This window comes from Rhinopithecus roxellana, chromosome 4, assembly GCF_007565055.1.
Source record: "Rhinopithecus roxellana isolate Shanxi Qingling chromosome 4, ASM756505v1, whole genome shotgun sequence".
Lineage (NCBI taxonomy): Eukaryota > Metazoa > Chordata > Mammalia > Primates > Cercopithecidae > Rhinopithecus > Rhinopithecus roxellana.
The window spans coordinates 113,070,798-113,095,599 of record NC_044552.1 but is presented as its reverse complement, the minus strand read 5'-3'; the positions used below and the strand labels follow the sequence as shown (position 1 = coordinate 113,095,599).

The 24,802-nt window shown below is 35.4% G+C and overlaps 1 protein-coding gene across 4 annotated transcripts in view; it reads right to left on the bottom strand.

The window, feature by feature from the left end:
• Positions 1-756: 756 nt before the first annotated feature.
• The window catches only part of ASCC3 (activating signal cointegrator 1 complex subunit 3), a 418,508-nt gene continuing 394,462 nt past the window's right edge, over positions 757-24,802 (bottom strand). For 3 of the 4 annotated variants that reach the window (XM_010389420.2, XM_010389421.2, XM_030928568.1), the window contains 5 exons: positions 9,775-9,926; positions 7,981-8,128; positions 4,479-4,688; positions 1,667-1,842; positions 757-1,571 (listed from right to left, as the gene is read on the bottom strand). In XM_010389420.2, coding sequence (XP_010387722.1) covers positions 1,424-1,571; positions 1,667-1,842; positions 4,479-4,688; positions 7,981-8,128; positions 9,775-9,926 — 834 coding nt within the window. In that variant the 3' untranslated portion in view covers positions 757-1,423. Of the gene's footprint in view, positions 1,572-1,666; positions 1,843-4,478; positions 4,689-7,980; positions 8,129-9,774; positions 9,927-22,122; positions 22,723-24,802 lie in introns of those variants that run through there. The other variant, XM_030928567.1, reaches the window with a different exon arrangement.

Sequence of the window (24,802 nt, the reverse complement as noted above, 5' to 3'; positions counted from 1 at the left end):
TGGACTGGTGATTGTTATCTATATATAATCTTCATTTTCTTTTAATTTCACTAAAACAGTGTTTAAGATATAAATTTCAATTAGGTAATAAACTTTGCCAAAGGAAAAACAGAGAGAACTTTTATATGAAGTAAATTTCTCAGACTAGAGTCCTCATTCTCACTATACTTGGTTTGTTCGCAATAGTTATTTGGATTTAATTTTGGGAAGTGAATGCTTGGTTCCCCTGCAACCTACTTTTATTTCTTCTCCTTTTTTATTTAAGCATGGAAAAGGATATATACAAGCAATACATTCCAATTCCAGAAACACTGAAATTCTGGTACTTGTAACAGTTACATTGGAAAATGTTTTAAAATAATTCATTTTAGGGCTAAGAAAACTGAAATTATTTCACAAAGGTAGAATTTCATTCCACTAGAATGCATATTATATGAACATTGAATTTTAACAAGTTTTTAGCTTGAAAAAGTATTTTTCAAGATGGAATTTGTTTGCACATAGAGAAATTTTCTTTGACCCATAGGGGTCAAAAATTTTCTGTCTCAGATTTGTCCAGGACAGCATAAAGATAAATAATTGTACTATATGATCTGTAAGTGTTACAACATGAATTAGATTATACTTCTCTCCTCGTGTAAATAAATATGTCAGAAAGATAATGGAAATAAAGCCTTGAAGTAGAAGGGAAAGAAAAGAACAGATGAGTAAGGGGATATTATGGAAAGGAAGCAGACGAAAACATTGAGTCAACTGGTCTTGAAGTGTCACTCTATATTTTATTTCCCAGTTAACCGTATCTACATTTTCTAAGATCAGTATATTCTGTTTTCTTTGTTATCATCATTAGGCTCCATAATATAATTTTACATCACATATTATTAAAATATTTATGAGTATAAGAAATTCTTGAAGCTACTTCTACATGTAATCATATCAAAGTATAAATTTTGCTAACAACACACACTGTGTATCACCTTACAGGTTTATATTTATATTTTATGTGGCAGAGTTAGAAATCTGTGACAAGTCCTAACACTTGTCACACCTCAATGCAGTTTTCCTTAAAAAAGAAAAAGCCAATATTCATGTAAACAGTACATTGTGAGATGTAAAATTTGACTGATAGCTCCTAAATATCATTTCAAATATACACAAATTAAAAGATTATTCTACATGCTTTTTCATCTCACATATCAAGAATCTCATGAAGATAACATTATAAAAGGCAACATTTGTTAAAAGGCCACTGTGGTTAACTTTATGTCACTGGAGTCAATACTGCAGCCACTGTCAATTTCCTGGATGGCTGAGGTTAGAAGTTGATCCTTTCAAGGCAAACATCAAGTAATTCGATGTTGTCTAGATGACTGAACAATGAGAATTCTTAGCCACTCCTTTCAAATGGATTGTTCAGGTCAGGTTACTTCAATGCCAGGTCAGTGAGGGCATCAGAGACCTTGGTGTTGACCTGTGCAGAAAGGCTCGCTTGTGTAACGTTGAGATAGATGTCATACTGCTGGTCCAGGCCAAGGTAGCAATCACTCATGAAATATAATGTGTAAATATACCTAAAATATAAAAATAGAATAAAAATGTAAAACCACATTTGTAATCACAATCATATTTAATTCTTTCAGAACTTTGGTAGTAGGATTCTTCTTACCTTCCAGGTATTTCAGGGGTATAAAAAGAAAGGGAAGCAACATGATGATTTCGAATATATCCCACTCTTTTCAAAGCAATAAGTTCTCTCTTATCCACTTCTCCTAATATCAAAAACCATCCTTCATCTTTTGATTTGGGAAACCGAGGAGTAACTGCACAGCTCTCTGGCTTTCCCTATAAACCAGAAAAAAAGATACAACATTAAAAATATCTAGACTTTCTACACCGCTTGGTTGTGGTTAAGGCTACGTTGTGTTACTTGAAGGCCATACATCTACATAGTTCACCATATGTATCTGAGATGTTTTAAATTTTCTTCCATTCTGGTTTGGTGTCTTTGATATGCAATTATTTAACTTATCTCAAGATTCTCAGAGCACGTTATAGATATTAGTTTGTGGTTGTAAGTATCAGAATATTTGGCTAGTTAGAATAAAAAACTCTGGATCTTGACATCCAATTAGCAAATTCTCATGCTATTCCTCCAATTAACTTTAATACCACATTGGTAGATGAACAAATTGAAACATAACCATGTTAACCAAATCTTCCAAAACCTTATTCACAAAAAACGAATGCTTAAGAAAACAAACAAACAAATCAACAAAAACACAAAGCCAATCAAGACTGGACTCTGGACCCCAACCTGAGGAGTACTATATCAAATACATACTTTCCTCTCATCCAAGAAAAAAAACTCACATAAATAAGCATATATTCTAATATGGTAATATTAAAGAGTCCCTTCTCTGAGAAATGGGCAATTTTAAGTCAAGTAATTTGTAAAATATATTAATCACCACAATCCAAATTAGATATAAACATAATGATCGCACTTGAGGTCTTTATTTTAGATCAATTTTTATAAAATGCAAGATTATTCTAACGATTCTTTAAGACAATGACTTTATGGCATAATAAAATATAGTAATAATGATATATTCTCAGACTTCATTCAGTATTCTAGAGGGAGATGTTTCACTTATTTCAAAAGGGGGTCAGAGAGTAATATATTTTTACAGCATTCAGAAACAAAAATTAAGAGATTTTCTGGCATGATTAAATCTAAGTTATACATAGAATATTAAGGTAAAAAATAATAGTTTTCTCCCATGATTTTATCTTTATGATTATTGCTATTTTTATGATTACTACTAGTATTAGTTTATATTACTTTAAAAGTTGGAGTACATTAAGTCTTCTAAAATGCTCATATTGCCAGGTGCAGTGGGTCACGCCTGTAAGCCCAACATTTTGGGAGGCCAAGGCAGGTGGATCACCTGAAGTCAGGAGTTCGAGACCAGCCTGGCCAACACAATACAAAAAATTAGCCAGGTATGGTGGCAGGCACCTGTAATCCCAGTTACTCGGGATGCTGAGGCAGGAGAATTGCTTGAACCGGGAGGCAGAGGTTGCAGGGAGCTGATGTTGCACCGTTGCACTCCAGCCTGGGCAACGTAAGTGAAATTCTATCTCAAACAAACAAACAAAAGCTCATATTAAGGTCAGGTGTGGTGGCTCATGCCTGTAATCCCAGCACTTTGGGAGGCTGAGGCAGGCGGATCATTTGAGATCAGGAGTTCGAGATGAGCCTGGTCAACATGGTGAAACCCTATCTCTACTAAAAATACAAAAAATTAGTTGGGTGTAGTGGCACATGCCTGTAAAACCCAGCTATTTGGGAGGCTGGAGTAGGAGAAATGCTTGAACCTGGGAGGTGGAGGTTGCAGTGAGCCAAGCCTGGGTGACACAGTGAGACTCTGTATCAAAAAAAAAAAAAAAAAAAAAAAAAAAAGAAAGAAAAAAGAAAAAAAAAGCTCATATTAAAGTCTCTGAAATGCCAGAGGCCAATCAATTAATACTTACACTGACAGACTTTTTAGAATTAGAAATCAAATGAGGTGAGACTTGAAGGTACAATACTGAAAGAACATTGTATGAATAGAAAGTTACTGATCATTTTGTGTGTGAGAACAGAAGGGGCAATACTAATGAACTATAGCTTCACCCCTGAGGGCTTATTCTAGATATGGGAAAGCCCTGAATCCACTGGACCATAAAGAAGACTAATTCTTTCTTATTTTAATTATTATGGCACTAAAAACCAATCTGCCCACATGCTGTGTACTAATATTCTTAGAGGACCAGATAATTAATTTTGGTGTCAGAGGCAACAGAAAAGAGCACAGTAATCTAAAATAAAAATACTGTATATTTTTGGCCTGTATGAACATTGACAAAGCTCTTCTATGCATTATAATGAAGGACACAGGCAGATATGGCAACTGAGGCTCAGAAAAGCTTAATGTCTTATTCAAATCCATAGAGCTAAGTGGTAAAGCTTCAGTCTCATCTATATCTAGCCCAATGCGGTTCCTGTACACCAAAGTGCCTCTAGGGCAGTACTGCTCAAGCTTTAAGGCCCTTAAAAATCATCTGGAGTATTGAGTGACGGTATAGATTTTGAGATCCGCCCCCTTGAGGTTCTGATTCAGCCAGTCTGGAGTGGGGCCAAGGAATCTGCACTTTAAAAGGCCCTTCAGGAAATTCTGCTGGACTGTCTGTGTACCATACTTTCAGAATAGAACTCTAGGCAATATATTCTTATGTAAGGTAGATTTTCTGGGGCTGAAAAATGGCACATGAGGAGAACTCATGAATTTCAAAAGACTAACTCTCACTGCTTAACACCAGTTGAGAAAGCAGGATTCATGAATGACACGGGCGCATTAGTCATATAACAGATATGTGTGGTGGCGCATGCTGGTATTTGGTGTGAAATATTTGAGAATGGAAACCAAACACTATACCTTGTGGAACCCAAAGTGGACTCTCTGCAAGCTGACTTGAAGCACATACTCTTGGTCAGCATGCAATTTGATCCATTTGTTGTCATCTCGTTTGTCTGCAGTCAGAGTTGAGACACAGAGTTCATTATGTCCTTCAACTAAGTCATCCCATGAGCCTTTAACACTTATGCCAACATTTATCACTGGCAAGTGAGATAAGAAATTCCATGCCTAAATAAAAACAGAAAAGTAACATAATAAAGGAAGAGTTTATGTGAAATGCAATGATCAACTAAGAAATAGTGTGCTTTTAGAAAAAAATCAACCTTTTAATGTTGAGATTAATTCTAGATCCGACGCAGTTGCAGGAAATAATACAGAGACATTCTGTGGACCATTTACTCAGTTTCCTCCAAAGGCAGCATTTTTTAAAACTATGGTACTTATTACTACTAGGATATTAACATTAACATAATCCAGTGATTTTGTTCAGATGTCCTCAATTTTTCTTATACTTGTGGCTATACGCATGTATGTGTAAAAATATTGTGCTTTTAGTCTTTTTAATGTCTTTGTAAAAGTAACTAAAAGAGGGCTTATCATTATTTAAACTTGTGATTCCTTTATTGTAAATCCCTCCTGATATTGAGCAGCTGTTGACTATACCAAAATAAAACAAGTTAAAAAATGTTTGTTGTCAAACTGGTTTGTTTTAGAGAAGCATCTATTCAGATATTCATGTGGCTTCTAAGATGGAGAGCATTACTTGGGGATAAATGGGCAACCTGAAAAAAATTTTGTAATTGAATAATTGATGTTAGAATCCTCCACTGACCACTTATTGTACATTTTTTGGCTCCTATTTCAAATTTGTCTCATTTATTCTGAAAAAAAAATTTTCTTTATATTCTATATTTCACAAGGAATTCTATAAGTCTAGGGTTCTTTCTAGAAACAAATATGAATTTTTGGCATCATTATGCTGAGAATACCAATTAAAATGACACATTAAAAGATATTTTACCTAATTTTATACTGCATTTGAAGTGGAAAGACATTTGTGAAAAATCAGTATTCAAATAACAAGTGCTCACCAATGTTGAATGAATGAATGAATGAATGAATGAATACCTAGGTCTACAGAAAAGATGTAACAAAAGAAACTTGAGGTCATCTTTTTCTAACATATACAATTCTATGGCAATATCAGCATCAGTCAAGAAAACTTCTCAAGACGTTGGCTTTTTTTTTTTTTTTTTTTAAAATCAGTTGTTACCTTCTATGTTAGTTTTTAAAAGTACACGGTATTTTAATTTTGGTTTTCCTTTTATTCCTTTAATACATACTATAGATTTCCTTATAGGCTTTGATCTTGCTTACTGCTGCTGAGTATACTTAATTGAAATGAAGTAGCCCTGATGAACCAAACTACCCCTTAGGAATTAAAAAAAATGTAAATTCAATGCAAATTTTCAATTCGACTCCAATCCTATAACTTGTCTTATGAATCTGAAATCATGTCTTGAACTGGATTTTGAAATAGTCAAGCAAAAGAGTGTACTTCAAGTACAAAGGACGGTCTATCCCCTGCTAGAACCCATAGTCACCAAGTATAGAAGCTGTACCACTGGATGTTCTTCTAGGACTGGCCAGTCTGGAAAAGTGGTTAAGGGGACTTAAAAACACAATTTCTTTAAAGCATTTGACTTTGTCAGACAGCACAAGTGATATTTACCACATGAAGCAAGACTTGATATGTTTCTTTACTTGTACCATTAAATTGGTTACCAATATAATGTTTTGTTATCAGTAATTCATTGGGATTTTACTTTACAAAGTCCCCAAATGTCATATCTGGCTTTTATATATATGTAATTTTTTGTAGGACTTAATGTTATTATTATTTTCAATCTACAATGTGTACACATATATTTATTGGAGATATATATATGTATATATATTTATGTATATAAAACATGAACTATTTTAAAGAAACTGCTAAGACATTTCAATACCAGCCAAACATATTTATCTGAGGATTAATCTTCATCTATTGAATCAGGCAAGAGCACTGCCATGCATACAATTATTTAATTAGCAGCCAAATCCTCTGCCAGTCAGCAGCCGTTCCAGGCATACTGATGGGGTAGAAGATGCAAATCTCACAGTCGTACTGCTTTTTCTCATTACTACTGCAATTAGCACTTAAATTGATGCTTTAAACATACTAATTTCTGGAATAATTCAGGATTTGTATGTTACCTGGGATCGCCTCACTGCAGAGCCGGCACCAGATTGCTCTGCAAATTGAAGCACTTTTGAGCCAAATAACCATCATCATATCAGACAGAGCCAATTTGCATTTGGTTTTAAAGATAACAGAATGGCAATTTATGCAAATAAATTAAGTAAGTTTACTTCTGAGTTCTCCCTGAACTAATTATAACAATGTTCTAATTTTTCATCATATCTAAAACTTGGCTTGAAATCAATGTATGTTATGTTGGAAATCTGTTGTTGCTAACAGAAGCGTTGTTGTGATTTAAATATATTGTTTTTATTCATAATTTCGATGGTAATTTAGTTAGAAAGGTAGGCATTTATTATGAATATTTAAATAGTATTTGGTGCCAATCTTGGGTTCAACAGAAACTGAACAGTCAATCAGACGTTAATGCCTGTTACACTTTTTCCAAGTCTTGATCAAAAATAAGTTCCACTTGGAAAAAAAAAAGACATGGTTTAGAAGTTTCTTTAATACCTGCATTTGCAAGTCAATATGTTAATTATGTTATAAATCCTGAACGTTTACTTTGACATGTTTAGGGTAAAATTGCTTAAGACTTAAAGTCTAGATAGCCAAATATTTCTGGCATTGTTCATTCATATTTTTGGTCTTCCTAAAGATTGTTTGGAGACATGATCCGTGTTGTTTTTCACAATATAGATTTAGCTTTCTGTGTAAGTTATATGGTTCACACACACACGGTTTATTTGAAAGGATACTCTTGGATCTAGAAACAAAGTGATTATAATAAGAGAGGGGCATAAACAAATAACTGAGGGAATTGCATGAAAGTATACCAAGCATACCGAAGGATACACTACCCTGAAGAGAGGGAGTAGAAGGCTAGGATAACGCAGCCAAGTGATGGACAAACTACTTGAGGCTTTTCACAGCCAGCTTAGTAGCATTTATACTGAAACAACTTGTCGTAATGCAAATACCACTATTAGTTACTATTACTGTCATATTACTGTCATTATTTTTAGTATTCATTTATTGAGTTCTTACTCTGTGTCAAGAACTGTATAAAGCAGTTTACATAAGAGTATCTTCCTTAATTTTCACAAGAACTTCTTGAGACATGTATGTTTTCATGTTCATAATCATAGTAGTAAATGGCAGAGACAATTTAACTCAAGGTGAGCCTGGTTCCAAAATCCATGCTCTTTAAGTTAGAAAACTCATGGTACACCTCTGAGTAGGGGAGCCTTCAAAACACTTAAGAGATGGTCTTACCTGTTTCGTTTTTGCAGCATGTAGCTCACTTTCTACCATGGAGCTAAATACATGGTCTTTACCTCCACAGGCATGGATCAGTTCAGGAAGGCACTCGATGGAGGTCCGACCCCTAGCATGTGGGCCCTTCATAACTGGCTTCCATTTCCTAGGAAATAACATCGAACCAAGCAACTAATTGTTTCACAGCAGAAAGATGATTTTCTGACAATGGTGGTTTATATAATGATAACTTTTTTTTGTTTCAATTAAGAAATGACATTTTAAGACCATTATGCTAAGTTTAAAAATTCAGCCAGCATTCTGTATGGATAACAGCCCTAGGCAGTACTGTTATCACTACATAAATGTATTACTTATGTGTGAGCTCAGTAAATACTTAGGGTTCACAGACATTGGGTGTCTTTCTACAGGAAGGAACTAATGTGAAGTAATGCTTCCAAGTACATGAAGTACTGATCCAGACCCCAGAAATGTGCTTAATGGGTGCAGCAAATGTCTTTAATATAATTACTTAAATAAAGTTTTAAATTATAAGTTGTTGGGAACATAAAGCTAAAAGTTCATTTTGAGAATTTTTGAGATTTACAGCACAAGTAGTGCTAGATCCCAGAAACACAGGCCACCTAAATATTCCAGTAAGAAGAAAAATATAATTGAAACTCTTAAGAGTGCTGTGAAAACTGTATCACATCTCTTAGGTCCCAAGCAGCTTCCATAGCAGACCTGCGTGCTATGTGTGGTAGTACCTTAATGTGCGTTCTTTACTGCTGAAACCCTACTCTCATAACTTTTATACCATACTGGAAGGGCTCCTGAAACTGAGCTGCAGACACACAGAGGAGGTTATCTGCCTTTCACCCCATGCCACTTGCTGCTGCTATGGCATAAGTGTCTTTTAGTTTCTAGGGACATCCCATGGTAGGAACCCAAGTACCATGGAGACAACTGCCCTGGAACCCAATATATTTGAGTCAAATTGAGGGACTTTCCTAAGGAGACTTCATGTGTGCCTGAGGTTCTTGTTGGCATCTGTGTCTAGATGTCTCAAATAACTGCCACCCCTTATGCGGATGAACAGGAGTACGGAGTGCATGATGGCAAGCTACAGCCAGATTGTTTTGCTACATGACTGTGAAGCAATATTTTGGCTGCAAATTATCTCTCAACTGGCGTGAAACACTGGTGTGAAAGAAACATTTCCAATTAAACATTGCCAACCCTGCTTGTATTAGACACTGTTCTTTTCCTTGCAAATATGTTTCAGTCATGTACATGAGACTTATGGGTTAAATAATTGATGCTAACATAAACTCTTACATACAGGTTATATCTTGAGCTCCCAATATATGTAACTACCTAGTTTGGGACATTTTACAGATGCACAATTTACTTTTACAATGGATTTCAGATATCTCAAATCTCTTCAACAATAACAGACATTGGCCATTTATTTTGCTTTAGATCACAAAGCATTTTAATGATGTCTTCTTAAATGAAGATTGATATTGTAAAAGAATAAATGCAATTAAGAAAAAAATGTATCCAGTGCTTCAAATGGAAAATGATTTAGATAGGAGAAGTTTAAATTATAGTTCAGCTTGGGACTGATGATCAAATTCCAAACAAAAATGTTCTGTCAGTTGGCCATGTCTTACTCTGGGAAACAGGAGTATTTTCCATGTCAGTAATCAGTATTCTCCATAACATAAAATTTCAGTGACTACATATATAACAAACATATTTTTTTTGAAATTAAAACAAAACAATTACATTGAAAAGTAAAACAATTACTTGAAAAGGTGAAGATGATGGTTTTCTATGTTTGGTAGTGTAAGAAGAGAAGAGTCTTTTAACCACCGACCCTGGATCACCATCTGAATCAGATTGGTGATATTCAGGACAGTCACCAGCCAGCCCTGGTTTGCAGCCACGTCCAGCATTGCCTGAACAGGGAAAATGCACGTTACAAGAATAACATGGTACTTGCCCCCTTCACTGGGATTCTGATGTTAGCTTTAACAAAAAACAAAGAAACCAAGCATTGTATCTCTAAATTATTATTCATCAACATAGAAACCAGAAAATAAACCACAGTTGGATTGCAGGGAACAAATTTGATCATAGCATTTACTGTACATTACTTCCTACAAAGGACCAAATAATAAGTTTTGTTAGGGCAGCAAGGATAGCCAGATAATATTGGTACCTAGCATTAAAACAAAGATAAAAACTCAGTGTACTTACTATGAGAGCCAATACTCATATAATTCACTATATTAAGAACATTAGCAGCTGCATTTAAAGAGTGAATCTCATGTAGTCTTTCAAATTTAAAATCAATAATGGTAAGGAGATAGTTTTTCTTGCCAAAAATTTATTTTCTCCAAAGAACAGGCTAAACATAGAGGCCTGGTTTTCAATGACAATAATACACCACACCACATACTAGCAAAGGGGGCAACTGCTAGTGGTACATGAAGAATGAAGAGAAGCTATTCATATTAGTCTATACATTTAATCTAATGCTTTATGGACAAACAAAAGGCTGCATTTGCTTAAGGCAAAACTAAACAGTGAAATCTTATTTAAACAAAGGCGAAGTTTACACAGGCACAGCTATTTCAATTAAATTAGATTCTGGAGAATGCTGACTTAAAGACACATAAGTTAATATCATGATCTTAGGTAGCTATTTTATACAGTTTTAGTACTGTACTCTCTTGTTTTGGGAAATGAGGATATGAAGATAGGAGAAATTAGATATGCCTAGCAAATAATTAAAATACTTTAATAGTAAATATCTCAATGACAGCAAAATATTTATAAAATGTACAAAATCTGTTGTTAGTGGACTTTTAGAAATAATTTTTAAGGCATATTATGTTGGAAAAATTAATTTGCTATACTACCTAGTACTGTTGATGGAGAAACATCTTCCTTCTGAGCGTTGAATATCCCACTCTGTTCTCTAAAAAGTGAGTTTAAAAAACTCTCTAAAAAGTGAGTTTAAAAAACACCTGGCTAAACGAATCTATTGTTTCCTTGGTATATTACAGAGAAATGGATCAAAATTTCTGGATATCATGATTAATGTGACGGCATGGTCAAATTGGTCTTTAGTATCTATTAACCTGCTAGATATACATCATAAAGACAGAATGTTAGTATAATAGGTATATTTATATATGTATGTGTATATGAATGTGTATACATGTATGAATGTACATATTTATAAATCTAGGGAAAATCTACTTATATTCTTCCTTTTTCCCTGTACAGCAGAATAATACACTTTGTCTTTCTCTGAAGTATATGAGACAACAGGTCATGATGAATGCTACTCATAGACAAAAAAAGAGTAGTTCACAAGTCACAACTCTTGAGTCTTACTAAGGGAAGAGAAAAGGAAAAGAGAAATGAGTAATTATACCTAATGCAGTATTATGATGATGTCAGAACTTGCAATGTGGAGTAACTATGGCAATTTTACTTGTGATTTTACATTGCAACTTGACTGGAAATAAATTCCAGACCAAAAGCTCACATACTAGAAGAGCTAGATGGATGAACCATATATTCTTAACTTTGAAGTTTTCACGATGAAGTTGAAAGATTTCATAAAACTTATGAGATTTCCCCACAATTTTTTACTGTAGGATCCAGATGTGAAAATGTAAAAAAATCATGTTAACTACTTATATGAAATAAATAAAAAGCCATATCATAAACTGAAAACTATTATTTATCTTGTTTAAATTTAGAGAAAAGGCAAGTGGGGAGACCAAGAAGCTGTGATGGTAAAAGGTTTTGTGGCTCCCCAACTGAGTTGAACCAAAACGTTGCTACATGTTTCTCTGCTCAATTACTCCCTAGTTGTCTTGTTCTCTTTGCCCCCATGGCTTTAGTGCAGACCTTCGTTTCTCACCTGGAACATTATAATTATTCTTTATTCTCATCTAATTTCTTTTCAAAATTTACTTTATATTGTTACGGAAGTGAACTGTAAGAAGGTAAAAGTGATCATATCAGTCCTCTGCTTACATTTCTTTAATGGTTTTACACTGTGAAGGGGATAAAAAAACTGATGCTTCTTTTTTTTTTTTTATTTTTTTTTTGAGACGGAGTCTCGCTCTGTGGCCCAGGCTGGAGTGCAGTGGCCGGATCTCAGCTCACTGCAAGCTCCGCCTCCCGGGTTTACGCCATTCTCCTGCCTCAGCCTCCCGAGTAGCTGGGACTACAAGCGCCTGCCACCTCGCCCGGCTAGTTTTTTATATTTTTTAGTAGAGACAGGATTTCACTGGGTTAGCCAGGATGGTCTCGATCTCCTGACCTTGTGATCCGCCCGTCTCGGCCTCCCAAAGTGCTGGGTTTACAGGCTTGAGCCACTGCGCCCGGTCAACTGATGCTTCTTTGAATGACAGTCAACATTCTCTCATCTATCTGGTCCTTGCTTTTCACTCTGGCTACCTCCCACTCTGTACTCTTAGTAGAGCAATACGTAACTACTGGTATTTTCCCACACCAACCCGTGCTTTAGATGTTTCCTTCTCTGTCTCCTTTTTTTTTCTTTCTAAACAAATACCATTCCTGTACTTTGTCCCTCTAGGAAATTCCTATTCATCCCTCAAGTCTCATTCAAATGCTACTTTTTACAATGAAGTCGCCAGACAGTTGTAGGTACAGTCAAGCACCACATAATGGTTTTGATCAACAACGAAAGAACCAAAATATACAACAGTAGTCCCATAAGACTATACAACCATATATTCTGTAACTTTTCTATGTTTAAATATGTTTAGATACATGAATATCATTGTGTTACAATTTCCTACAGTATTCAGTACACTAACATGCTATACAGGTCCATAGCCTAGGTGTGTAGTGGGCTATACCATCTAGGTCTGTGTAAGTACTCTCTATGATGGTCACACATGAAGAAATTGCCTAAGGGCACATTTCTCAGAACTCAATCCTGTTATGCAATGCATGATAGTATTTTTCCTATGTCTCTGCTGTTCTTGACACACTCCACCATCATCTTTTTGTAATCCTCTGTTTACACATCTGTCTTTTAAAGTACAGGCTTCTTGACGGCAAGAATCTGGAATCATTCCTTGTAATTCTAGCCCAGAACAGTGCACTCAAGAAATATTTATTAAAGAATATAGGTAAAAATGTAATTACAATGATTATAACAACATTCTTCCTAAATTATTGCACATCTACCAAAGACAGTATGGTATAGGAGAAAAAAAAAGTTTTAATGTCAGATAAACATAAAGTAATTCCCCCTTGTCTGTGGGGATTATATTCTAAAACACTTATTTTACTTAAGAATGGCTCTGGCATATAAGAGTAGTGATGCTGGTAATCTGAATACGCCAAAGGGAAGCTGTAACATGCTTCCTTTAAGTGAAAAGGTGAATGTTCTTGATTTAATAAGAAAACAAAAAAAAAATCATGTGCTGAGGTTGCTAAGGCATACAATAAGAAGGAAGGATAAGTCCATCCATGAATTTGTGAAGAAGAAAAAATAAATTCATGTTAGTTTTGCTGTCACACCTCAAACTGCAGAAGTTATGCCACAGTGCATGATACATGCTTAGTTAAGATTGGAAAGGCATGAAATGTACGGGTAGAAGACATGAACAGAAACATGTTCTAATTGATGGTAATCAGGTTCTGTACTATCCATGGTTTTAGGCATCCACTGGGGGTCTTGGAACTATGTTCTAAGGATAAGGGGGTACTGCTGTACAAGATGGCAGGGAACAAGGCCAAAGATAGATCCTGCAGCTCAGGCCAAACTGGAGGATGTGAGCCTGGTATTCAGTTAGAGTGGGCAAGCCCATGTGACTATTCAGAGATCCAAACCTGTTAGGGGCTAAGGCTAAGGGATGGTCCAGGTAAGTGGATTTGAGAGTCCTGGTAGCTTGCACTGATACACTTCATATGACTGAGCTTAGGATGAGTTCCTTGTGTCTCACTACCTTTTACAGCAGTTTTCCTGGCAGATAAGGATTAATAGGTATATGCTCCTCCCCAGATTGGGGATGGTTTTGGTAACAACTGGCGAGTGTGCCTGAGTTTCCCAAGTAACCCCCAAAGTCCTTTACAGGGATCTAATACTCAGCGATCTAAACAATAAAAGGTTGTTTTAGTACAAGGAGGATAAATAATCCTTGACATTCATTAGCAGTTTAGCATTAATATCAGGCAAATACTTAATCCCCCTTTACCTCTTATCCACTTTCTACTTGGCACTCTATCTATCAGACAAAGCTAGGATGATTCTGAGTGTTGGGGAAACATGAATGGGGGCTGACTCTGTGTGTCAGACTTTCTTCTATTAAGTTGGAATCAATTTCAGTTAATTGTTGATTCGGAATTCTTTGTCATCACCAGCCCTGGAAGAATGGAAATGTGATTTCAAGCACTGTATCCACTTATAAAATTATACCATAACTACAACCTTATTTTAGCTAGCAAAAACAATAGGGTTGCCATTTATTGAAGAGAGGTGAGCTGGAGAGGAGGTGATGAATTTAATTTTGAACACATTTTAAGTGATGTGCTACTATGAAGCCAAGAAGTTCAGGTGAAAATGAGCTCTGGAGAAAGCGTATGGGCTAGAGTTGTGGACTTAGAAATCCTGGGCACAAAATGCGCACAGCCAAAATAATTAAAATCAGCATGCATGGAGCAGAGACAGGGGAAGCAGAGTGGGGTTTACCTGGAGATGACACCTGGAAAGGGAGGGGGAGGGCAGCTAAGGGAGTCTCACAGGTACTGCTGAAATAGTCGTGATTAGGATGGACGTTTGTTAAACATCTACTATTTGTCAAACACTCTGTTAACCATTTAATGTAAGTTTTTGAATTTAAACCATTTTTCAGATGAAGACACTGCCTAAGGTTGCATAGCTCTGGTAAATGGGTACAGCTGACGGCAGTTCTGGGGAATCTGACCTGAAAGGGCTTGCTTTAACCAATATAATATATTGCCTATGAAGCTCACGGGGAGGAGGAGGGTGTGTAGACTTTGAATGGGGCCCTAAATTAGAATTAAAGATTCTATGAGGAATGTGCACACTAGATAAATTGAAACTTTGTGAAGTTTTCCTGACAAGACAGAATGTAAGCAAATAATAAGTTTGGATGAAGTGTAATCAGTAGTATGATTCATGAATAAATGTACTGGTTGAAAGGAGGGTGTGGTATACTAGAAAAAGGGTTAGCCTGAGAGTTTAGAGTATTGTGCCTTTAAATTAGCTGTAAGACCTTGGGCAAATCACTTAACTACTAGTATTCATTTTCCTCATCTGATAAATCAAGGAGTTTGATTAGGTGCTTTTTAATGGTTTCTGTCTTCTGTAAGCTTTAATTTTTCAACAATAAAATGCCAATATGCCCATATTATATAGTTATTTGTTTTTACAGAGCTTACTTTCTATTTTTCCAGGTGGAATGTAATATCCTTGAGGTTAGGGGTAGCATATACTAAGCAGGAAATAAGCTGTACAGAGAAAAGACCCTTCTGGGGTCAAAGGAAGATAAATTATCTGCTTCCAGGGTATGTGGGCAAGAACTCACAGAAAAGAGGGACTTCTGCTGGTCCCCTCTAGAGTTTAGAAAATGGGCAGTCACTGTAAGGAAATTTTTAAAGGTGTGGGGTTCCTGAAGCCAAAGGTATCCTTTATGACTTGGATACACTGTATGTCCTCAACATCTATTTCAAATCAATTTTAAGAATTTCCTAAGCATAACAGGCTTGGTCTTAGCATTTAAATTCAACCACATTTTTATATTTGTGTAAGTATTTCTGCAAATAATAACATTTATCCAAACCTATAGACACTTTTATTCTTATCTTCCACAGTTGCAGATTATACTTTAAAAAGTTAACATTTTCAGCTTGACAACGTATCTTCTATATTTCATATCAAGTAAATCCCATGAATTTATTGTAAAAAGCTCCAGTGAATTATATAAAGTCAGACAGTGTAGAGAGTATGCAATATGGTGTGATGAAAATATTTGTATAGTATTACACAGATTATACAATACTTTCACTAATGGCTCTCATCTAATACTCAACAATACTATGAGGCAGGCATTAATACTACCCCCCTTCACAGAAAGGGGAACTTAAGCTTAAAGAAGTTTAGTGACTATGTAGTCATGCTGGTAAACAAGTGATGAAGTTAAGGCTTGATTTTGGTTTTCCAGTTTCATACATGTGCTCATTACACTGTATTTTATTAAGTGTGCTGATTTCTGCATATTCTGTTTTGCTTCAAAAAGAGTCTGAGGTGGCTGACATCGGACCTCGTTTCCCACATAGCAGAAAAATGCGAACTCCAGACAAAATTATTAAGTATTAATTGATTATTGTCTCCGTGGGTAAATTTTATCAACATATTTTTTGAAACTCTAAAATTTTAAAATTAATTTTAATCTACCATTTGGTTATAACTACATCTTAACATTTGATCTTCAGGAACTTATCTTTTGAAACACAACTGAATTCTGGATTTAAATAATCCAAAAGTAAAATAGGAACATTGAGCACTGTGATAAAATTAAGTCAGTTTCATTGCAAGGAAAGAGCATCACTGACCTAGGCTACTAAAAGAAAATCTGCATCATTAAATGTACATAAAGAGGTACGTTAAAAAGTGGATAATAACATCTAACTCTAAGGCTCATTATTTAAAAATTTCCCCTAAAATCTAAACTTCAGTTTAAGAAATCTGTCAATTTAATCCTCAGTGTCCTCAAGTCTCTGTGGCTGTAGGGTGTATGCATGGAGGTGGATGGATTGCTCCAGCTTCTCTCCCCTTCTTAGTATTCTTTAGACTTACACTCTGTCTTCTCCCTTTATCCTTCCTCCTCTTCAAGAAACCTTTCCTCCTTTTCCTCATATCTCTTGTCATCATCGTAATGTATCTAGTGTTAGTAGAGGGATTACAATAAATGTATGAAAATAAGATCACTGCCAGGAAGAGTGGCTCATGCCTGTAATCCCAGCACTTTGGGAGGCCAAGGCAGGACAATCACTTAAACCCAGGAGTTCAAGACCAGCTTGGGAAAGTGAGATCTCATTAAAAAAAAAAAATTGCTGGGTGTGGTGGTATGTGCCTGAGGTCCTAGTTACTTGGAGTCTGAGGTGGAAGGATCGCTTGAGCCCAGGAGGTTGAGGCTACTATACACCAGCTTGGGTGATAGAGTGAGACCCTGTTTCAAAAAAAAAAAAAAAAAAAGAGAAAATAAGATCATGACAAAGGTTGAAGTGATACATGTCTGTTCAAATTAAATGACATGGGGATGATATATTGTCATCAGAGTTTAAAAGAAAGAGATTTATTTATGCCAAAATGAGAAAAATTACATTAATTTATAAAAACAAAGTTGTTATATATAAAGTATCACAAGAATGCAAAACACTATGGAAAGATCATCAAAAACAGGAAAGTCTGAGAAACTGTCAGAGCCAAGAAGAGCCTGAGAAATGGCTACTGAATTTAAAGGGATACCCACAATGAGATTCTAGAATAGAACTAAGTGCATTAGGGAACATCACACATTGTATACCTGTATCAAAATATTATATGTACCCTCAAAATAGGTATAAGTATTATATATCAAGAAAAAAATTTTAAAAAGAAAAAGGATATTAGGTAAAAATTAAAGAATTCTGAATAAGCATAGACTTTAGTTAATAATTATTTGCCAAAATTGGCTTATCAATTGTTACAAATGTACCTTACCAATATATTTAAGATGTCAATACTAGAGGAAACATAGGTTCTATTTTGTATGGGAACTCTGTATTATCTTTGCAACTTTTCTGGAAATATAAAACTATTCTCAAACAAAAAGTTTATTTAAAAAAATTGTGGAAATTGATCCTAGGCAGCTTGTTAAAACATTAGTTGTTAGACATCTGCTAGAAAATGCACTATTTAGTTCAAGAGCTCCCAGAAGCTTTACAATGATGGGAAAACCCGAAAAAGCTTTCTTGATAGAAAAGTACACTCCTCTAAAGGTTCAGGTCAGTTGCAAGTAATGATACAATATTTTGTCAATAATTAAAATGCTATAAGTACATTTATAAGAATCTTTTTCAATAGCAACAGTTGTTCATAGTAACTTTCTCCTGAACTTTTACCCCCAGAAGGTTAGCATTCAGGAAGCTCAGCTGCTGTCTAACAAACTTAATTAATCAAAAAGTCATTTCCGAGCTGTAACTATGAGTAAAAGCGCTTCAAGTGTGCTAGCAAGCCTACAAGTTAATCAAAATGCTAATGCAGTACAAATTAAAGTTGTGATTAACATTTCACAGTAGCTGCTTAAGTGAATTGATCACACAAATGGGTTAAGCATTACTCATTTCCTACAGCCCCAACCGGGAAAAGGGTTGTTATGTGGGTATGAGGAGAGGAGCAGGGGGTAGAAGGATCCTTCATAATAGCATCATATCATCAATAAACCACCACCAAATTGTTATACAAAAGCTTACAGGTAAAGTCACCCAGGGGGAAAACAGCCTTCCAAATTATATTATAGTCCTTGAAGGGAGATTGGCTATAAATCCACAAGAGTAAGTAAAGGTGTTTAACACCTCAAAATCCACACATTTGTGTTAGTTTTGGGAAAACTAAATGCATCAGCTCTGTATCCTTCCCTAGTGGAGAATGGTGCTTTGTTTTAGGTGGTGTTTTGGGTGTTCTACTGTGGAGATAAAATATAGCTTTGATTATCTAGGACTAGGATTCTGCACCATTGTGTGGTCCTTTGCATTTGGAAGAATAACCATTCAGGATTAAGTTCATTTAGAACTATTTGTTTTTAAATAGTCATCCATTAATACAGCTTCATCAGGTTCTTATGGCAGAATATGAACTCCTGGCAGTCTGGCCAGGAATGCAGCCTGAACTAGACTTCACCCTCATCTCTATGAAATTGATAAACTCACACTAATATTTATAATAAATAAACTACATTTGTTTATAGATAATTCAGATTTGGCAGAAAATCTTAAAAACATCGTAAGACTCTACAAACAAAAAATTTTTCTCCAGTCTTTCCTGTAAAATAACTAAAAAGAAAAAAGTGAAATACTAATTTGCCTATGATATAGAGATCTATATACCCCAAGCATTGTACTCAAGTCACCTTAACAGTGTCATTATAGTTGATAAGTTTCCAGCATACTTTAGATGATACAAAAGACCCCAAATGTATGCTTATAGTATTAATGCTCATAGTTCCTTGAAACATATCCACAAATTATTTACTTATAATCTACCCATCTTTCTTTCTTTTTTTTTTTTTGAGACAGAGTCTCGCTCTGTCGCCCAGGCTGGAGTGCAGTGGCGTGATCTCGGCTCACTGCAAGCTCCGTCTCCCGGGTTCACGCCATTTTCCTGCCTCAGTCTCCCGAGTAGCTGGGACTACAGGCACCCGCCACCACGCCCGGCTAATTTTTTTTATTTTTAGTACAGACAGGGTTTCACCGTGTTAGCCAGGATGGTCTCGATCTCCTGACCTCCTGATCCGCCCGCCTCGGCTTCCCAAAGTGCTGGGATTACAAGCGTGAGCCACTGCACCCGGCCTAATCTACCCATCTTTTTCTCAAAATGATTAGAAGCTTTCTGAAGCTTCTTGTGCAGTACTGTCTATTTAAAGAGAATGTTTTCTTGGTCTAATTATAAGCGTTTAAAAATCTGAAAAGATTCTACAAAAATACACGAAAGACTTTATCTACCATTTGCTATATCAAAACATTTCGTACAAGTATTGCATTAAGGGTTTGACCAAGTACTTCTATCGTTAACTCAGCAATACCCGGACTATTTTCATTGCTAAATGTATTTAAACTCTGCAATTCTAAAACTCATTTGTTTAAATGACACTGACATTCTTTAATACATCACCAACACACTGAGTCCGTGCTTAGTGCATCTACATGTAAACACTCTGCTCCATGGCAATTCTACTTCCTGGCATCATAAAATATTCCTATGCTTTTTCATCTACTACAAATGAGAATCATTTGTTAATGAAAATATAGAACCAGCTTACAGTCATAATACCTTTCACTTAAAATAATTTTTAATGAAAAATACCAACATCGCTATATCTTCTTTTTCTTCCCTTATTCTTTCCTATTCTCAGACTCTACTGTGTGTATCCATAAATATACACACACATCTTTTTTTTTTTTTTTTTTTTGATGGCATCTCACTCTGTCACCCATGCTGGAGTGCAGCAGCATGAATCATGGCTCACCACAGCCTCAAACTCCTGGGCTCCAATGATCCTCCTGCCTTAGCCTCCCAAGTAGCTGGGACTACAGGTGAGTGCCACTATGCCCAACTGATTTTTTTTATTTTTTGTAGAAATGGGGTCTTACTTTGTTGTTGCCCAGGCTGTTCTCAAATTCCTGGCCTCAAGTGATCCTGCTGCCTCAGTCTCCCCGTTGGGATCACTGGCATGAGCTACTGCACTTGGCTCATACATATCTTAAGGTTATCTGTCAAGATACTTTAAAAAAATAGATTGAAGATAAAATGCATTTTCAGAATATCTGTGAATTATAGGAAAAATATAATACTAGCTATGTGAAATGTAATATGCTTTTAGCTTATCAGAAGTTGTTACAGAGATTAAGAGGTCAAATTACTGTTTTGAAGTCCCACCAATAAACTATTAAAGATTTGTTTTTGCAAATATAGGAAGGTTGTCTAAATGAAGAAAGGCATCTGCATACAATTCATATACTTCTTCCTGTTATTTATGCAGTTGATTAAAGTTTTTTTTTTTGGCTAGCACATATGACAATTGATAAAGCCTACTAGAACATTGTGACATTAATTGGAGTCTACATAGTATCTCACATGCAAAAGAGAAGAAAGACTGGAAACTCGGTAGATCAAAAAGACTTGTCTGCTCATTCCTATGGAGTAGTCATTCTTTTATTCCTTTTCTTTCTTAATAAACTTGCTTTCACTAAAAGAAAAAAAAATACTTGGGTGTTAAGGAAAATAATATAAAATGAAAGCTCCCGCATTAAAGTTAGAGCCAAGACTATATAAAACAATGGAAACGTATCCACCGGAATGTAGCTCCTTAAAGGTCTTCCTTTCAGGCACGCTGAATCACCCAGAATACTTTCAAAGCAGCTGTGCTGGCTACTTCCACTAGGGCAATGGAATATGAATTCAATCTATACTAACATTTACCTTGGAAGACAGATCTTTACATTCTTCCTCAATAGTAAAGAGGAGATATCTGCTATCTTTTGGGGGAATTGGTAGTTCCTTATCTTGAGGCAAGGTACCTCTAAGATTGCCTATTACTTCTAAAAGTTTGAAGTTTTCAAAAAGAACCAGTAGATGGACAAAGCTTGCTATTCAGGTGGCCCCATCAGTGGTGGTGGTGTTGGTGGTTAGACAGTGAAAGAAGCCAAAAAGCTAACCTAAGGAGGTAAACCTTAAAATGAGAGAGGAACATAAAATGTGTGTGTGTGTGTATGTGTGTATGCATATGTGTTTATTGTAGTACACCTATGCAGAAACTATTCTAGTGTGCATTTACCTTTTATTATAGGGTTATCTTATAATTATGATGTTATTCTTCCTTCTCCCTATGGATCAACAATCTGATCTTTCTCTCATTATTTTCAATTATTGTAGCTTTATGGGAGAATGTGAGGAAACAAATGGTTAATTCATTAGTTTATATAGCATAATATAAAAACTTGAGAAGATGCATAAGCAGTTGATACAAAAAAGGCAAACACTCTACCAACTGGGCACTGTAGAGTGATACAATAAAGCAGTTACAAATATTCAATCATATTAACAAGTCCCTTTTAGAAACTGGTTAAAGTAATTATAGGCAGATTGTTGAAAAGGGAACCAGAGTAATTAAAAGGAGGTGATTTAAGCATACATTGAAAAACAGGGATTAAAAATATTATTCAAGGTCTAATGTGAATTCTTGGTTAAAAAATGTAGAAATTTCTGTTAAGTTCTCAAATTTTAAAATAAATTCTCACTAGATCGTGTGTACAATTTTAAAATCCATTAATATAGGACAAAGGGAACACAGTGAAATACATTTTTATGGTGCATCCATAAAAATCCAACCTGTGCTATAGGCTGTTTTTGCCTTCTGATGTGATTTTGGGAAAGTTACTTAGTCTTCATCTGTAAAATGAGAATAATCATTGTACTGCTTCACTAGACTATTGTAGAAAATGGGTCAATTACATGCAAAGCAAGTACAACAAACAGGGCCTGATACAAAGAAAGCCCTCAATAAATGTTCATCATTATCACCACTGTCATGACGTTTGCCTATGGCCCATCATTAAATAGTTATTATTTTTTTCTTTTTTGGTAGGAGGTACAGGGATGGTATACAGTTCTCCAGATATTCTGGTATAATCTGGTATTTAACATACATTAATTCCAATTTAAAATTGCAAGCACAGGTTTCTAGAAATCTTTCTAATCAGTGTACACTGTCACAGTTCTCTATGTGCATGTGTATGTGAGATGTTGTTTTCCTTTCATGAATTAACATCATTTTTCTTGTAGTCTTTAAGGATACTGCTGCTCATTTGCTGCGGAGCCAGAGGAGGAGGGGAGAGGCTTGGAAGACACCGACATGAACAAGTTGAAATCATCACAGAAGGATAAAGTTCGTCAGTTTATGATCTTCATACAATCTAGTGAAAAGAACCTCAGTAAGTTGTCTATCTCAAAATGACTGGAAGTTTGATGTTGTAACAGATAATTTTTTCCAAAATCCTGAACTTTATATACAAGAGAGTGTAAAAGGATCACTGGACAGGAAGAAGTTAGAACAACTGTACAATAGATACAAAGATCCTCAACATGAGAATAAAATTGGAATAGATGGTATATAGCACTTCTGTGATGGCCTGGCACTCAATCCAGCCAGCATTAGTGTGTTGATTATTGCATGGAAGTTCAGAGCAGCAACACAGTGTGAGTTCTCCAAACAGGAGTTCATGGATGGCATGGCAGAATTAGGATGTGACAGCATAGAAAAACTAAAGGCCCAGATACCCAAGACGGAACAAGAATTGAAAGAACCAGGACGATTTAAGGACTTTTACCAGGTTACTTTTAATTTTGCAAAGAATCCAGGACAAAAAGGAGTAGATCTATAAATGGCCACTGTCTACTGGAACTTACTGCTTAATAGAAGATTTAAATTCTTAGACTTATGGAATAAATTTTTGTTGGAACATCATAAACGATCAATACCAAAAGACACTTGGAATCTTCTTTTAGACTTCACTACAGTGATTGCAGATCATGTGTCTAATTATGATAAAGAAAGAGCATGGCCTGTTCTTATTGATGACTTTGTGGAATTTGCACACCCTCAAATTGCTGGGACAAAAAGTACAACAGTGTAGCACTAAAGGAACCTTCTAGAATGTACATAGTCTGTACAATAAATACAACAGAAAATTGCACAATTTCTGCTGGCTGGACTGAACTAAAGATCAATTCTCACAATTCAGACTGAGGGTTGGGACAAAACGTTAAGGATACATCTTGGACCATATCGTATTTCATTCTTCTAATGGTGGTTTGGGCTTGTCTTCTAGTCTGGGACGCTCTAAACACTTATAATTCCAACATTGTGGATTTCATCTTATATCTGTGGACCATCCTACTTTATTCTCGAGTAAGTCCTAGAAGCTTTATGGTGATTATTTTGAGGTTTCCATTCTCACATAAAGCACAATGCTGTCTTCATTGGAAAACAGGTGGCATAAGAATTAAACATATGAACATCACAAAACAATTTATAAGAACTGCTTAAACATATGCTTTGGGCTAGTTGCAAAGACTATGCTAATAGCACTTCCAATAAGGGTGATATATTTAAGTATACTGGATCTAGAATGGTATTTTGGTTTGGGGGGAATTTTTTTTTTCCTGGCAAATCACGTAAGTTGTTGATGTGACTAGAGTATCTGATGAAAAAACGCCAGAATAAACAACATGAAAATTTTTTAGGATAACTTGGTGCCTACCTGAAAAATGTATTGTGTTTCAGACTCTTGATTTCAAAAGGTTCACAGAACTAGTCTGAGCTTACCTTACCTATGTTTATATATAGTTGTCCTACGGGGAGCTTTTATTTAGAAAATGTCTGCATAATGTAAGATTCTACTCCTGTCCACATTATGCACTACATAATTGGACTTCTTATGCTTTTGAAATGCTTATCTGCCTGTCACATAAGTTAAACTATTTAATTTGTTCTGAATGTTTTGGATTGCTACACAACACAATATTCTAAATTTAGGCATGAGGGTTTATTTTTTGTTTTGTTTTTACTTTTTTTTTGTCATTGCACTATGGAACACAAATGAAATTCTCTTAATTTATAAGAAGACAGTAGGAGTTAAATTTTGAAAATGGTTGTGATGAGCCATGAAGTTCAATCTTTATAATGTAAGTACTGCTCTTTCAGACAAATAGTCCATTTTTGATGACTTCTTATTTTGTTGAAATTGCTTTAACTGCTAATCACTGTGGTTGCCAAATATTTACTTCAGGAGCAAAGATTTTCAAACAAGCATACATGATGCAAAATACCAATCTGGCTTCTAGTCTGTTTACTCTTTTTGTTTCATTCAGATTAGCTCAGTTTTCCCATGAAAGCAGAATGCTATCTTGTGTGTGTGTGTGTGTGTGTGTGTGTGTGTATATATATATATATATGTATGTATATTTTATTACAAGACCCATGAGCTGGCTTTT